This window comes from Zea mays, chromosome 6, assembly GCF_902167145.1.
Source record: "Zea mays cultivar B73 chromosome 6, Zm-B73-REFERENCE-NAM-5.0, whole genome shotgun sequence".
Taxonomy (NCBI): domain Eukaryota; kingdom Viridiplantae; phylum Streptophyta; class Magnoliopsida; order Poales; family Poaceae; genus Zea; species Zea mays.
Window position 1 is genome coordinate 166,076,428 of NC_050101.1, and position 15,881 is coordinate 166,092,308.

General features: G+C 56.0%; 2 protein-coding genes across 6 annotated transcripts in view; both read left to right on the top strand.

Annotated features, from left to right (window-relative positions):
- Window positions 1-6: 6 nt before the first annotated feature.
- Window positions 7-1,565, top strand: LOC118472266 (L-aspartate oxidase-like). Its single transcript, XM_035960216.1, has 5 exons — window positions 7-41; window positions 138-467; window positions 779-817; window positions 893-1,080; window positions 1,165-1,565. The coding sequence occupies exons 2-5, from the start codon at window positions 158-160 to the stop codon at window positions 1,282-1,284; spliced, it is 657 nt and encodes a 218-aa protein (XP_035816109.1). The 5' UTR covers window positions 7-41; window positions 138-157; the 3' UTR covers window positions 1,285-1,565.
- A 666-nt stretch (window positions 1,566-2,231) lies between these two features.
- LOC118472267 (probable LRR receptor-like serine/threonine-protein kinase At1g06840) overlaps window positions 2,232-15,881 on the top strand; it is a 35,648-nt gene continuing 21,998 nt past the window's right edge. The window contains exons 1-2 of one of the 5 annotated variants that reach the window (XM_035960222.1): window positions 2,232-2,382; window positions 2,468-2,605. The gene's annotated coding sequence lies outside the window, so the exon portion shown is untranslated. Of the gene's footprint in view, window positions 2,606-15,881 lie in introns of all 5 variants that reach the window. The other 4 variants (XM_035960221.1, XM_035960223.1, XM_035960219.1 and 1 more) reach the window with 4 other exon arrangements.

Sequence of the window (15,881 nt, forward strand, 5' to 3'; positions counted from 1 at the left end):
GATTAGTACTCCTGACCGCCCCGCTGCCCTCCGTTTCCTAGGTACACGCAACTGTCATACACATGCTTTGCTTAAGCATTTGAAGCATTTTGATTCCTATTATTATCTGTTGTATTTTGTCATTTGTTCGTGTGTAGGGGAGAAGTATAATAACCTCATGGAGAGGTACAAGAAGCAGGTAGTCAAGTGTTCCGAGGAGTGTGAACCAAGATATAATGGCCTGAAGAAGAAGTACACAGACGAGTGTGCAGAGAGGCGGCGTCTGTACAATGAGCTTATTGAGCTAAGAGGTAACATTAGGGTGTTCTGCAGATGCAGACCTCTGAGCTCTGATGAGGTCAACCATGGGTGTTTATCTGTTGTTGAGATTGACCCATCACACGAGACTGAGCTGCAGTTTGTCCCCAGTGAAAAAGAAAGGAAGCCCTTTAAGTTCGATCACGTTTCTGGGCCAGAGGATGACCAAGGTATATTTGACTGAAACTGAATGGTTCTTAAAAATGTCATTCCGGTTAATATAGTTTGCCTTATGTCAATTTTCTGTTTGTTTTGTCATGGGTTCTGTTTTCCTAATTTTGAGTATGGGAAGGTGTTCAATTTGCTATTGGAACACTGGCAACTTCTGTGAACTGCAAAACAGTATCTCAAAGGTTCTTAATTTAGTTGTTATAATTCTTGTTGTGTATTAGAAGGGAGCTTAGACTAGAAGGTCCTTTTACATGTATATGTTTTCTTTGTTCTTACCAGAATTTGTGTCCTGTTCTCGTTGTGTCACCAGGTTCTCGTGGTGAGGGTGGTATCCTTAGAAATAGTGAAGGTATGTATTCTTGCTAGGTGCCTGTTTTTTTTTCTTCCTCTGTTTGGAACTTATCTTTTGATCTGATTACTACAGGGCCATTGAAGGACCACATTTATTTGCATCAAAACCATCTGCCGCCTGAGGTACTCAAAGAAAGGCTCCCTGGTATTTCTGAAACTGCTGCTATTTTTGCTGGTGTTGACGTCACCAAGGAGCCCATTCCAGTTTTGCCTACTGTGCACTACAATATGGGTGGTATCCCAACGAACTACCATAAGGAGGTTTGTATTGAGCATGTAGTAAACAAATATGGGTCAAAACCTATGTATTGTAATAGAAATATATTCTGCTATTCTGCATAACAGGTAGTGGATATCAAGGGTGATAATCCAGATGCTGTTATCCCTGGTCTAATGGCTGCTGGTGAAGCAGCCTGTGCAGCACCGCGTTGGTGGATGATTGATCGTCCAGTTGTATGTGACTAAAACGCCATGCCTTGTGCATTAGAGAAGATACAGAATCGTCATGTCCTGTACAGGACAGTGAGCCAAATTCTTGTTCATTTTGCACTATGATACAGATTGATTCATTAGGCCCTAGGTTGGAGGTTGTGACTGATGAGTTGGGAAGAGATTACTTGATTGGTGGTGTACAATTCTTGGATAGGATACAGGTTTCAGTTTTTGGTCCATTAGTTCAGGAATTGTTTCATTTACATGTATATTCAGTACACTCGTATAATGGAAACACGCAAATCTCTATCTCATTCTTTGGTCATCGTGTTATTATACGGTTTCGTTGCAACGCACGAGCACTCACCTAGTAAGCTTTGAAGGGACAAAAATAGATTTTTGTGTAGCGTGGAACAAGTGAATAGGGTGGGCATTCGGTCTATTAGGGTAATTCGGTTCGGTCTATTCGGGTTTGTGAAATTTCGGGTTCTGAAAAATGAGAACCGAAATTTCCAAAAATATTTTAGGAACCGAACCCGAATAGACTCACAATTTCGGTTCGGTCTATTCGGTCCACCGAATAGACCCGAATTGTAGAGAGACTAGTATATTTTGTTAAAATATATACAATGAATAATTAATTGAAAGTACTATTACTACAACAAGTGACTATAAAAATTAGCATACAAAGATATATATACTATTGTTAAGATGATATCATTATTTCTAGCTAATAAGTTTATAAATCATATAATAATACCATCACATATTAAGAGTTTTTTTATATTTTGGGTTATTAGGTCTATTCGGGTTTTAAAGGTTAGGAACCGAACCCGAACCCATAACCGAAATATAGCACATATAGGAACCGAACCCGAACCCGAAAACCCGAATAGACTCACAATTCGGTCTATTCGGGTTCGGTTCGGGTTCGGGTTCGGTTTTGGTTTTAAAATGCCCACCCCTACAAGTGAAGGTTCCCATCTCGTTCCAACGAGGAATCGGCCACCACTCTGCGATCCACTACCACCATATAACGCACGTCGCGACGGCGGACTTCAGTGCTGCTATCAGCGCGGCGCAGGTCGCGTAGCTGCGGGAGTCGCTCTTCCCGCGGGAGCGGGAGCTGAAGTAGCAAGCGGATAGGATCGACAAGGAGGCAAGGAGCAACGCCGCCTTCTCAGTTTCTCACTCGCGTCCCTCTCCTGTTCCTCAGCTTCGTCCAGAACTTGCCTTCCTCCGCCGCCCTTTATTCCAGGCTTCCTGAGAAGAAGAGCTTTTCAATTGATTATTTCAGGTGAATTCTCGCCAAATCCCGTTCATCTGGTCACTATCTGCTTGCGTCGTGTCTAGGGTATGTATTGTTTGATATCCTCCTTCTCGAACAATTATGTTTTACGAATGTTCGCGTCAGCTCAGTTTTTGTTACTTCCGCAGTTCCCTTCTCGGGCAGATTCGATTCTGTTCTGAGAGGAAATAGTTTGTGTCTTCGTCAGTTTTTAAACATCAACTAACTAGCTGAATGTCTGTGCGTTGCAACGGGAATATATAATACCGGTATATTACGATAACTTATATACAAAATGTGTGTTATACCGTTATGAAAAAATGTTTTTCATAATCAATTTGTGATTCTGGCCATATATAAATTTTGTTATTTATAGTCTATCTGTTTCACTACTATATTACAACCACAGTATCATGCAGACTTCGATATATGTCACGATTTAAATGGTCTCATCATTAGAGAGCGCGTTCCACACATACCGGAAGAAATTCCCCCGTACGTCGTTAGTCATCAGACACGTACCACCATACGCTTTTGCTTAAACAAAAAAGCAATTGTGTGTTTGCGAAGAGAATTAAAGACAAGCCGGAATAAAAACTACCCCAACGGTGACGAGGATAGCGAACTGGTCATTGTTGTCGGTCCTCCTCTGCGTCACCTCTAGCGCCAAGATGACGCCACAGTTCTCGATATAGTAGTCGTCGAAAGCGCACGACATACAGAGTACTGATGACTCTTGGCTGGGATGTAAAACGAAGTGAACCCCGGGCTTATCAGCAAAGTAGTTGAAAGTCGCCTAGAGGGGGGGTGAATAGGGCGAAACTAAAATTTACAAATATAAACACAACTACAAGCCGGGTTAGCGTTAGAAATATAATAGAGTCCGCGAGAGATGGTGCAAAACAAATCGCAAGCGAATAATGAAGTGAGACACGCGGATTTGTTTTACCGAGATTCGGTTCTTTCAAACCTACTCCCCGTTGAGGAGGCCACAAAGGCCGGGTCTCTTTCAACCCTTACCCTCTCTCAAACGGTCCCTCGGACTGAGTGAGCTTTCTCTTCTCAATCACTTGGAACACAAAGTTCCTACAAGGACCACCACAAGATTGGTGTCTCTTGCCTCAATTACAAGTGACTTTGATCGCAAGAAAGAATCAAGAAGGAAGAAAGCAATCCAAGCGCAAGAGCTCGAAAGAACACAAGCAAATCTCTCTCACTAGTCACTAGGGCGTTGTGTGGAGTGTGGAGAGGATTTGATCACTTTGGTATGTCTAGAATTGAATGCTAGAGCTCTTGTAAGTAGTTGAGAAGTGGAAAACTTGGATGACTTGAATGTGGGGTGGTTGGGGGTATTTATAGCCCCAACCACCAAACTAGCCGTTTGGTGGAGGCTGTCTGTCGTATGGTGCACCGGACAGTCCGGTGCGACAGCCACGTCACCAAAGCCGTTGGGTTCCGACCGTTGGAGCTCTGACTTCTGGGCCCGCCTAGATGTCCGGTGGCGCACCGGACATGTACTGTAGGGTGTCCGATGCACCAGCATGGGCGTGCCTGACCTCTGTGCGCGCTGGCGCGCATTAAATGCGCCGCAGGTAGCCGTTGGCGCCAAAAGTAGCCGTTGCCCCGCTGTTACACCGGACAGTCCGGTGAATTATAGCGGAGCAGCTGAAATGAATTCCCGAGGCTGGCGAGTTCTGGAGGCCGCTCTTCCTTGGAGCACCGGACATGTCCGGTGTACACCGGACAGTCCGGTGAATTATAGCGGAGTTGCCTCTGGAATTTCCCGAAGGTGACGAGTTTGAGTTGGAGTCCTCTGGTGCACCGGACATGTCCGGTGGTGCACCGGACATGTCCGGTGCGCCAGACCAGAGGTGCCTTCGGTTGTCTCTTTGCTCTTTTGTTGAACCCAATACTTGGTCTTTTTATTGGCTAAGTGTGAACCTTTGGCACCTGTATAGCTTATACATTAGAGCAAACTAGTTAGTCCAAATATTTGTGTTGGGCAATTCAACCACCAAAATTAATTAGGGATTAGGTGTAAGCCTAATTCCCTTTCAATCTCCCCCTTTTTGGTGATTGATGTCAACACAAACCAAAGCAAATATAAAAGTGCATAATTGAACTAGCTTGCATAATGTAAGTGCAAAGGTTGCTTGGAATTGAGCCAATAAATGTTACTTACTAGATGTGCATGGATTGTTTTTTTATTTTTAATATTTTGGACCACGCTTGCACCACATGTTTTGTTTTTGCAAATTCTTTTTTTTGTAAATCCTTTTCAAAGACTTTTGCAAATAGTCAAAGGTAAATAAATAGGATTTTGAGAAGCATTTTTAAGAAATTTTTTCTTTTTGTTTCAAATGCTTTTCCTTTTGACTAAACAAAACTCCCCCTCAAATAAATTCTCCTCTTAGTGTTCAACAGAGTTTTAAGATATCAAGTTTTGAAAGTACTACTTGCTCCCCCTTTAAAACACAAAGAGATACCAATTTGAAATTTACAAATTGAAAATCATTAATTTTAAAATTAGGGTAGTGGTGCGGTCCTTTTGCTTTGGGCTCATATTTTCTCCCCCTTTGGCATGAATCGCCAAAAACGGATACTTGGAATGAAATATAGGCCTTCTCTAACCACTATCTCCCTTTTGGCAAGGAAAACATATGAGTGAAGATTATACCAAAGACGGAGAGTGAAGCGGAGCGCCGGCGAAGGATGAGTAGTAAAGTGGAGTGGAAGCCTTTGTCTTCGCCGAAGACTCCAATTCCCTTTCAATATACCTATGACTTGGTGAAATACACTTGAAAACACATTAGTCATAGCATATATAAAAGAGACATGATCAAAGGTATATTTATAAGCTATGTGTGCAAATTAGCAAAAGAAGTTCCTGGAATCAAGAATATTGAGCTCATGCCTAAGTTTGGTAAAAGATAGTTCATCAAGTGGCTTGGTAAAGATATTGTCGGGGACCATAATTAGGGGTACCCTCAAGACGCCTAATTCTCAGCTGGTAACCCCCATCAGCATAAAGCCGCAAAGGCCTGATGGGTGTGATTAAGTCAGGGATCAGTCCATACGAGCGACTCGATCATGCCTCGCCCGAGCCTAGCCTCGGGCAAGGGCAGCCGACCCCGAGGGGTTTCCGTCTCGCCCGAGGCCCCCCCTTTTAACGGCGGACACATCTCCGGCTCGCCCGAGGCCTTGCCTTCGCTAAGAAGCAACCCTGACTAAATCGCCGCGCCGACCGACCGAGTCGCAGGAGCATTTAACGCAAAGGTGGCCTGACACCTTTATCCTGACACGCGCCCTCCGGCAGAGCCGAAGTGACCGCCGTCACTTCGCCGCTCCACTGACGGTCTGACAGGAGGACAGCGTCGCCTGCGCCACTCCGACTGCAGTGCCACTTGACAGAGTGAGACTGACAGGCAGTCAGGCCTTGCCAAAGGCGCCATAGGAAACTCCGCTCCGCCCGACCCAGGGCTCGGACTCGGGCTAAGCCCCGGAAGACGGCGAACTCCACTCCGCCCGACCCAGGGCTCGGACTCGGGCTAAGGCCCCGGAAGACGGCGAACTCCGCTCCGCCCGACCCAGGGCTCGGACTCGGGCTAAGGCCCCGGAAGACGGCGAACTCCGCTCCGCCCGACCCAGGGCTCGGACTCAGGCTAAGGCCCCGGAAGACGGCGAACTCCGCTCCGCCCGACCCAGGGCTCGGACTCGGGCTAAGGCCCCGGAAGACGGTGAACTCCGCTCCGCCCGACCCAGGGCTCGGACTCGGGCTAAGGCCCCGGAAGACGGCGAATTCCGCTCTGCCCGACCCAGGGCTCGGACTCGGGCTCAGCCCCAGAAGACGACGAACTCCGCTTCGCCCGACCCCAGGGCTCGGACTCCGCCCTGGCCTCTGCCGAACAACCTCCGCCTCGCCCGACCCAGGAGCTCAGGCTCGGCCTCGGCCATGGAAGACAGACTCGACCCCGGCTTCGGAGGAGCCTCCACGTCGCCCGACCTAGGGCACAGGCCCGCCACGTCAACAGTAAGCGCCATCATCACCCTACCCCGAGCCGACTCGGGCCACAGAGAACAAGACCGGTGTCCCATCTGGCTAGCTCCGCCAGATAGGCAATGATGGCGCCCCGCTAGCCCAGTGACGATGGCGGCTCTCAGCTCCCTTACGGAAGTAGGGGGACGTCAGCAAGGACCCAACCGCTCCGACAGCTGTCCCTCCGCCAGGCTCCGTTGCTCCTCCGACAGCCACGACACCACACCAGCAGGGTGCCAAGATCTCTCCGGCTGCCACATTGGCATGTACTTAGGGCGCTAGCTCTCCCCCCGCTAGAGACGTAGCACTCTGCTACACCCCCATTGTACACCTGGATCCTCTCCTTACGACTATAAAAGGAAGGACCAGGGCCTTCTTAGAGAAGGTTGGCCGCGCGGGGACGAGGACGGGACAGGCGCTCTCTTGGGGCCGCTCGCTTCCCTCACCCGCGTGGACGCTTGTAACCCCCTACTGCAAGCGCACCCGACCTGGGCGCGGGACGAACACGAAGGCCGCGGGATTTCCACCTCTCTCACGCCCGTCTCCGGCCACCTCGCTTCCCCCCTTCGCGCTCGCCCACGCGCTCGACCCATCTGGGCTGGGGCACGCGGCACACTCACTCGTCGGCCTGAGGGATCCCCCGGTCTCGAGACACCGACAGTTGGCGCGCCAGGTAGGGGCACGCTGCGTGTTGACGAGCAGTTTCCCGTCAAGTTCCAGATGGGCAGTCTCCAACAACCTCTCCAACCCGGGACGGTGCTCCGTTTCGGGAGTCTTGAGTTCATGTCCCACGACGGCAGCTACGACATGATACTCCTTCCACTGCCGCGCGACAACGACAATGGCGGTCGACAACCCGCCCGCCGACGGCGGAATCGACGACATCTTCCCAGCGTGGTGGAAGAACGACATTCGAGCTCGCCCCGTCCTCTCCCCCGCCAACGGAGGAGGAGGCGGGGCAACCAAGGCCAAGCGGAAGGCCGCGCTTCGTCGGCTGTCGAGCGAATCGACGTCCCCAGCGCCCCAACGGGGGGCGCGTCGGGCGTCGACCTCGCGTTTGAGACGAAGCGAGCGCCGTCCCCCCGCGACACGCCAATCCCGAGCAAGTGGACGACGCCAGCGCGCTCGCGGAGGGCCTGCAGGACGTCGCCCTCGTACCTAAGACGACGGCACGATCAGCCCCCGACGTGACTATGTCGCTCCTCGTCGATCAAAAGGTACTGACTGATTCCCATCCTACGTCATTTCGACTCGGCCTCAACCCGCCTAGCGACCTCGCTTTGGCGGGCGCTCTCGTTGAGGCGAGTGCAACCCCTCTGGGGTTTCGTATGCGGTCGCCTTGGGACCGATTGACGGACGTCTCGACCTACGGGCCCTCTGGGTCCGAGGAAGATGACGATCCCAGCATCTGCTGGGATTTCTCTGGATTTGGCAACCCTAGTGCCATGCGGGACTTTATGACCGCATGTGACTACTGCCTCTCCGACTGTTCCGATGGTAGCCGCAGCCTTGACGACGAGGACTGCGGCCCAAGCCGCGAATGTTTCCACGTCGAGCTAGGGGATCCCTCCGAAGGCAACCATCTCGGCATGCCGGAGGACGGTGATCTCCCTAGGCCGGTGCCTCGCGCCGACATCCCGCGGGAGCTAGCTGTGGTCCCCGTCCCGGCGGGGGGTCACGACCCACAGCTCGAGCAAGTCCGCGGGGCGCAGGCCAGGCTCGACGAGGGAGCAGGAGCGCTCGAGTCGATCCGCCGGGACGTCGGGCAGGTATGGGCGGGCCAACCCCCGGTCGGAGAAATACGTCACCTGCCCCAGGGTTTCCAGCACCGCGTCGCCAACGACGTCAGGGTCAGGCCGCCACCCGCATCCAGCGGGGTCGGTCAGAACCTGGCAGCCGCAGCGATGCTCCTCCGCGCGATGCCGGAGCCATCAACCACCGAGGGTCGGCGAATCCAGGGAGAGCTCAAGAATCTTCTGGAAGGCGCTGCGGCCCGACGCGCCGAGAGCTCTGCCTCCCGAAGGCAGGGATACCCCTCGGAACCTCATGCCGCGACTTCCCGATTCATGCGGGAAGCCTCGGTCTACACCGGGCGCACGCAACACCGCGCCTGCGGCCCCGGGCCACCTCGGCAACGAGCACCATCGTCGCGACCGTCGGCCCCACCTCGACGAAAGGGTGCGCCGAGGCTACCACCCCAGGCGTAGGGGACGCTACGACAGCGGGGAGGATCGGAGTCCCTCGCCCGAACCACCCGGTCCGCAGGCCTTCAGTCGGGCCATCCGACGGGCGCCGTTCCCGGCCCGGTTCCGACCCCCGACTACTATCACAAAGTACTCGGGGGAAACGAGACCGGAACTGTGGCTCGCAGACTACCGCCTGACCTGCCAACTGGGTGGAACGGACGACGACAACCTCATCATCCGCAACCTCCCCCTGTTCCTCTCCGACACTGCTCGCGCCTGGTTGGAGCACCTGCCTCCGGGGCAGATCTCCAACTGGGATGATTTGGTCCAAGCCTTCGCCGGCAATTTCCAGGGCACGTACGTGCGCCCCGGGAATTCCTGGGACCTCCGAAGCTGCCGACAACAGCCGGGAGAGTCTCTCCGGGACTACATCCGGCGGTTCTCGAAGCAGCGCACCGAGCTGCCCAACATCACCGACTCAGATGTCATCGGCGCGTTCCTTGCCGGCACCACCTGCCGCGACCTGGTGAGCAAGTTGGGTCGCAATACCCCCACCAGGGCGAGCGAGCTGATGGATATCGCCACCAAGTTCGCCTCTGGCCAGGAGGCGGTTGAGGCCATCTTCCGAAAGGACAAGCAGCCCCAGGGCCGCCCGTCGGAAGAGGCCCCCGAGGCGTCTACTCCGTGCGGCGCCAAGAAGAAAGGCAAGAAGAAGTCGCAAGCGAAACGCGACGCCGCCGACGCGGACCTTGTCGCCGCCGCCGAGTACAAGAACCCTCGGAAGCCCCCCGGAGGTGCTAACCTCTTCGACAAGATGCTCAAGGAGCCGTGCCCCCACCATCAGGGGCCCGTCAAGCACACCCTCGAGGAGTGCGTCATACTTCGGCGCCACTTCCATAAGGCCGGGCCACCTGCGGAGGGTGGCAGGGCCCGCGACGACGACAAAAAGGAAGATCACCAAGCAGGAGAGTTCCCCGAGGTCCGCGACTGCTTCATGATCTATGGAGGGCACGCGGCGAATGCCTCGGCTCGGCATCGCAAGCAAGAGCGCCGGGAGGTCTGCTCGGTGAAGGTGGCGGCGCCAGTCTACCTAGACTGGTCCGACAAGCCCATCACCTTCGACCAAGCTGACCACCCCGACCACGTGCCGAGCCCGGGGAAATACCCGCTCGTCGTCGACCCCATCGTCGGCACGTCAGGCTCACCAAGGTCCTGATGGATGGAGGCAGCTGCCTCAACATCATCTACGCCGAGACCCTCAGGCTCCTGCGCGTCGATCTGTCCTCCGTCCGAGCAGGCGCTGCGCCCTTCCACGGGATCATTCCTGGGAAGCGCGTCCAGCCCCTCGGACGGCTCGACCTTCTCGTCTGCTTCGGAACGCCCTCCAACTTCCGAAGGGAGATTTTGACGTTCGAGGTGGTCGGGTTCCGAGGAACCTACCACGCGGTGCTGGGGAGGCCATGCTACGCGAAGTTCATGGTCGTCCCCAACTACACCTACCTGAAGCTCAAGATGCCGGGCCCCAACGGGGTCATCACCGTCGGCCCCACGTACAAACACGCGTTCGAATGCGACGTGGAGTGCGTGGAGTACGCCGAGGCCCTCGCCGAGTCCGAGGCCCTCATCGCCGACCTGGAGAACCTCTCCAAAGAGGTGCCAGACGTGAAGCGACATGCCGGCAACTTCGAGCCAGCGGAGACGGTTAAGGCCGTCCCTCTCGACCCCAGTGGCGACACCTCCAAGCAGATCCGGATCGGTTCCGGGCTCGACCCCAAATAGGAAGCAGTGCTCGTCGACTTTCTCCGCGCAAACGCCGACGTCTTTGCGTGGAGTCCCTCGGACATGCCTGGCATACCGAGGGATGTCGCCGAGCACTCGCTGGATATTCGGGCCGGAGCCCGACCCGTCAGGCAGCCTCTGCGCCGATTCGACGAGGAGAAGCGCAGAGTGATAGGCGAGGAGGTCCACAAGCTAATGGCAGCAGGGTTCATCAAAGAGGTATTCCATCCCGAATGGCTTGCCAACCCTGTGCTTGTGAGAAAGAAAGGGGGGAAATGGCGGATGTGTGTAGACTACACTGGTCTCAACAAAGCATGTCCGAAGGTTCCCTACCCTCTACCTCGCATCGATCAAATCGTGGATTCCACTGCTGGGTGCGAAACCCTGTCCTTCCTCGATGCCTACTCAGGGTATCACCAAATCCGGATGAAAGAGTCTGACCAGCTCGCGACTTCTTTCATCACGCCCTTCGGCATGTACTGCTATGTCACCATGCCGTTCGGTTTGAGGAATGCGGGCGCGACGTACCAGCGGTGCATGAACCATGTGTTCGGCGAACACATCGGTCGCACAGTCGAGGCCTACGTCGATGACATCGTAGTCAAGACAAGGAAGGCTTCCAACCTCCTCTCCGACCTTGAAGTGACATTCCGGTGTCTCAAGGCGAAAGGCGTCAAGCTCAATCCCGAGAAGTGTGTCTTCGGGGTGCCCCGAGGCATGCTCTTGGGGTTCATCGTCTCCGCGCGAGGCATCGAAGCTTAACCCGGAGAAGATCGCAGCTATCACCAGCATGGGGCCCATCAAGGACTTAAAAGGCGTACAGAGGGTCATGGGATGTCTCGCGGCCCTGAGCCGCTTCATCTCACGCCTCGGCGAAAGAGGCCTGCCTCTGTACCGCCTGTTAAGGAAGGCCGAGTGTTTCGCTTGGACCCCTGAGGCCGAGGAAGCTCTCGGGGACCTGAAGGGCGCTCCTCACCAAGGCGCCTATCTTGGTGCCCCCAGCCGATGGAGAAGCCCTCTTGGTCTACGTCGCCGCGACCACATCAGGTGGTTAGCGCCGCGATTGTGGTCGAGAGGCAAGAAGAGGGGTATGCATTGCCCGTTCAGAGGCCAGTTTACTTCGTCAGCGAGGTACTGTCCGAAACCAAGATCCGCTACCCGCAAGTTCAGAAGCTACTGTATGCGGTGATCCTGACGAGGCGGAAGTTGCGACACTACTTCGAGTCTCACCCGGTAACTGTGGTGTCATCCTTCCCCCTGGGGGAGATCATCCAGTGTCGAGAGGCCTCGGGCAGGATTGCAAAGTGGGCGGGTGGAAATCATGGGCGAGACAATCTCGTTCGCCCCCCGGAAGGCCATCAAGTCCCAGGTATTGGCGGACTTCGTAGCCGAATGGGTCGACACCCAGCTGCCGACGGCTCCGATCCAACCGGAGCTCTGGACCATGTTTTTCGACGGGTCGCTGATGAAGACGGGAGCCGGCGCGGGCCTACTCTTCGTCTCACCCCTCGGAAAACAACCTACGCTACGTGCTACGCCTCCATTTCCCGGCATCCAACAATGTGGCTGAGTACGAAGCTCTGATCAACGGGTTGCGAATCGCCATCGAGCTAGGGGTCCGACGCCTCGACGCTCGCGGCGACTCGCAGCTCGTCATCAACCAAGTCATGAAGAACTCCCACTGCCGCGACCCGAAGATGGAGGCCTACTGCGATGAGGTTCGGCGCCTGGAAGACAAGTTCTACGGGCTCGAGCTTAACCACATCGCTCGGCGCTACAACGAGACTGCGGACGAGCTGGCAAAAATAGCCTCGAGGCGAACGACGGTCCCCCCGGACGTCTTCTCCCGGGATCTGCATCAGCCCTCCGTCAAGATCAACGACACGCTCGAGCCCGAGGCACCCTCGGTTCAGCCCGAGGTACCCTCGGTCCAGCCCGAGGCACCCTCGATTCAGCCCGAGGCAACCCTCGGTCCAGCCCGAGGCACCCTCGGTCCAGCCCGAGGCATCCTCGGTTCAGCCCGAGGTACCCTCGGCCCCCGAGGGTGAGGCGCTGCGCATCGAGGAGGAGCGGAGCGGGGGCCACGCCTGATCGAGATTGGCAGACCACGTACCTGCAATATCTCCGCCAAGGAGAGCTGCCCCTCGACCGAACTGAGGCTCGGCGGATAGCGCGACGCGCCAAGTCGTTCGTCCTGCTAGGCGATGGGAAGGAGCTCTACCACCGCAGTCCCTCGGGCATCCTCCAGCGATGCATCTCCATCGCCGAAGGTCAGGAACTCCTGCAAGAGATACACTCGGGGGCTTGCGGCCATCACGCAGCGCCCCGAGCCCTCGTCGGGAATGCTTTCCGGCAAGGCTTCTACTGGCCAACGGCGGTGGCCGACGCTACTAGAATTGTCCGCACCTGCGAAGGGTGTCAATTCTATGCGAAGCAGACCCACCTGCCCGCTCAGGCTCTGCAGACGATACCCATCACTTGGCCCTTCGTTGTGTGGGGTCTGGACCTCGTCGGCCCTTTGCAGAAGGCGCCCGGGGGCTACACGCACCTGCTGGTCGCCATCGACAAATTCTCCAAGTGGATCGAGGTCCGACCCCTGAACAGCGTCAGGTCCGAGCAGGCGGTGGCGTTCTTCACCAACATCATCCATCGCTTCGGGGTCCCAAACTCCATCATCACCGACAACGGCACCCAGTTCACCGGCAGAAAATTCTTGGATTTTTGCGAGGATCACCACATCCGGGTGGACTGGGCCGCCGTGGCTCATCCCATGTCGAATGGGCAAGTAGAGCGTGCCAACGGCATGATTCTACAAGGGCTCAAGCCTCGGATTTACAACGACCTCAACAAGTTCGGCAAGCGATGGATGAAGGAACTCCCCTCGGTGGTCTGGAGCCTGAGGACAACGCCGAGCCGAGCCACGGGTTTCACGCCGTTTTTCCTGGTCTACGGGGTCGAGGCCGTCTTGCCCACTGACCTGGAATACGGCTCCCCGAGGACGAGGGCCTACGACGATCAAAGCAACCAAGCTAGCCGAGAAGACTCGCTGGACCAGCTGGAGGAGGCTCGGGACAGGGCCTTACTACACTCGGCGCGGTATCAGCAGTCCCTGCGGCGCTACCACGCCCGAGGGGTCCGACCCTGGGACCTCCAGGTGGGCGACCTGGTACATCGGCTGCGGCAAGACGCCCGAGGGAGGCACAAGCTCGCGCCCCCCTGGGAAGGGCCATTCGTCATCGCCAAAGTTCTGAAGCCCGGAACGTACAAGCTGGCCAACAGTCAAGGCGAGGTCTACGGCAACGCTTGGAACATCCAACAGCTACGTCGCTTCTACCCTTAAGATGTTTCCAAGTTGTTCATATACCTCGCACCCACGCAAAGTTTAGTCAACAAGGAAGGGTCGGCCTCGCCTCGGCAAAGCCCGACCCTCCCGCGGGGGCTAAAAGGGGGGAAACCCCCTCTGCGTCAAAATTTTCCTCGAAAAAAAGATCTCTTTTACCAGAATATCTTTCGTGCTTTTTGACTACTTCGAAAAGTGGGTCCTGGAAACGACGGAGTACACGTAAGCAGCCAAGGCTGACCGAGCCGAGGGACTCCTACGCCTCCGGGATACGGATACCTCACTCATCACCTTCTGCGATAAGTAACTCGCGTTCGGATAAAGTGGCTCCGCGGATCGAACAAGTCTTTACGTTCGGAAGCCCTTCTGCCGAAGCGATCCTTCGAGCCTTCTCGACCGAGTCGGTGACAGGGCCTCACGGACGGGTGAAAGTACGCGTAAGCGGCAAGGCCGACCGAGCCGAGGGACTCCCACGCCTCCGGGATACGGATACCTCACTCATCACCTTCCGCGAGAAGCAACTCTCACTCGCACAAACATCCCTGTTACCGACAAAAAGTCCAGATACTCGAAACAAGAGGAAAAGAGACGCAGCTTTACAACGCAGCGAGGTGTGTGTTCTGGCCTCGGCGGCCGCACAAGGCACACGCTACAAGACAATCTGATCCTGCAGGCTCGGGTCTTGACGCTGGAAGGGGGCAGCAACACCCTTGGTATCGATGACACCTTCGGCGAGGCCCGACCTAGCCGCGGACGGCGACGCGGTCCGAGGTTCTCCGCTCCGAAGGACGACGTCATCACCACGCCCGGGCAATCGCTGCCAGGGACTTCTCCGGGAATCCGGCCCGAGCAGGCGGCTCGGCCGGTTACCCCTGGGGCCTCGGCCAACCATCTTCCAAGGGCGCCAGCCCGGTCCGAGGCCTCGGCTGATCAACTCCGACATCGGTCCTGCTAACGGACAACCCGGCTAGGCTCCGGCCAACCAGGTTTCATTCTCGAGCCGACTCCGCCTCTGTTCATACTGATACCGCTACCCCTGGCCTCGGCTCGTCGAAGAGCGACCGAGGGGTTTCTTTAACTAAGCTAGAGGAGCCTCGGACAGCAAGGCCGACCGAGCCGAGGGACTCCTACGCCTCCGGGATACGGATACCTCACTCGTCACCTTGACACGGGGCGACTCATGCTTGGTGAAGCGATTCAGATAATCAACAGACGAGTCTTAGCGCTCAAAAATGAGGAAAAAACACGGCTCCGTGCCGACGTTACATACATGTTCAGGCCCCGAAAGCCGTAATGAACAAAAAACACCGGCATTCGAAGTGCCGTTACAAACGGAACTCCGGTTCCCCCCTCCGCAGGTACGAACAACCCCACTCGACGGGGGAGAGGCCTGTGGAGCAACAGAAGACCGACGAACGGCTTGTCGTCGCCCGCCCCAGCAGCGGCGACGATGAAGACTTCTGTCCCGGGGGGCTGAACAGCAGCAGCGATGACCTCAGGGCGGATGCTGCTGCCAGGAGGCCCCCGCCCATGCCCAAAACTCGAGAGGCAAGGACGGGCAGAAGGCCGTAGAGTTGGAGGTCGGTCCGCGGGTGGCGTCGGCAAACTCGTCGGCGGCGGAACCTCTTCCAGCTGCCGTGGCGGGAGGCGGCACCGGGAGCGGCTCCGAAGTCGCTCGGCTCAGCGAGCCGGGCACGGTGCAGCTGTCATCACCACGGACGGCTCCCGCCCTTCCCCCTGATCATTGAGGGAAGGAGCGGGCCACCGCCCATGCAGGGGCCGACCCCAACTCGGCACACTCCCCTCCCCAGCACTAGTGATGAAAATCCTTGAGGCTGAGGGAGGGGCAGAGGCCGCAGCCCGGCTCGCTTTCCCCCACCATCAAGCTGGAGGTCACCATCTTGGGTGACCGCCGGTGGAGGGGTGCAGCCGGGCTGCATGATGAAAATCCTTGAAGCCGAACGATGGCTGAAAGGTACCAACTCCCACGGAGTTGCGTTC

Coding starts and splice junctions, on each gene's coding strand:
- LOC118472266 (XM_035960216.1), top strand. CDS start 158: ATGGAGAGGTACAAGAAGCAGGTAGTCAAGTGTTCCGAGGAGTGTGAA. Junction 468..778: donor TGGGCCAGAGGATGACCAAG/GTATATTTGACT, acceptor TTGTGTCACCAG/GTTCTCGTGGTGAGGGTGGT. Junction 818..892: donor TATCCTTAGAAATAGTGAAG/GTATGTATTCTT, acceptor TGATTACTACAG/GGCCATTGAAGGACCACATT.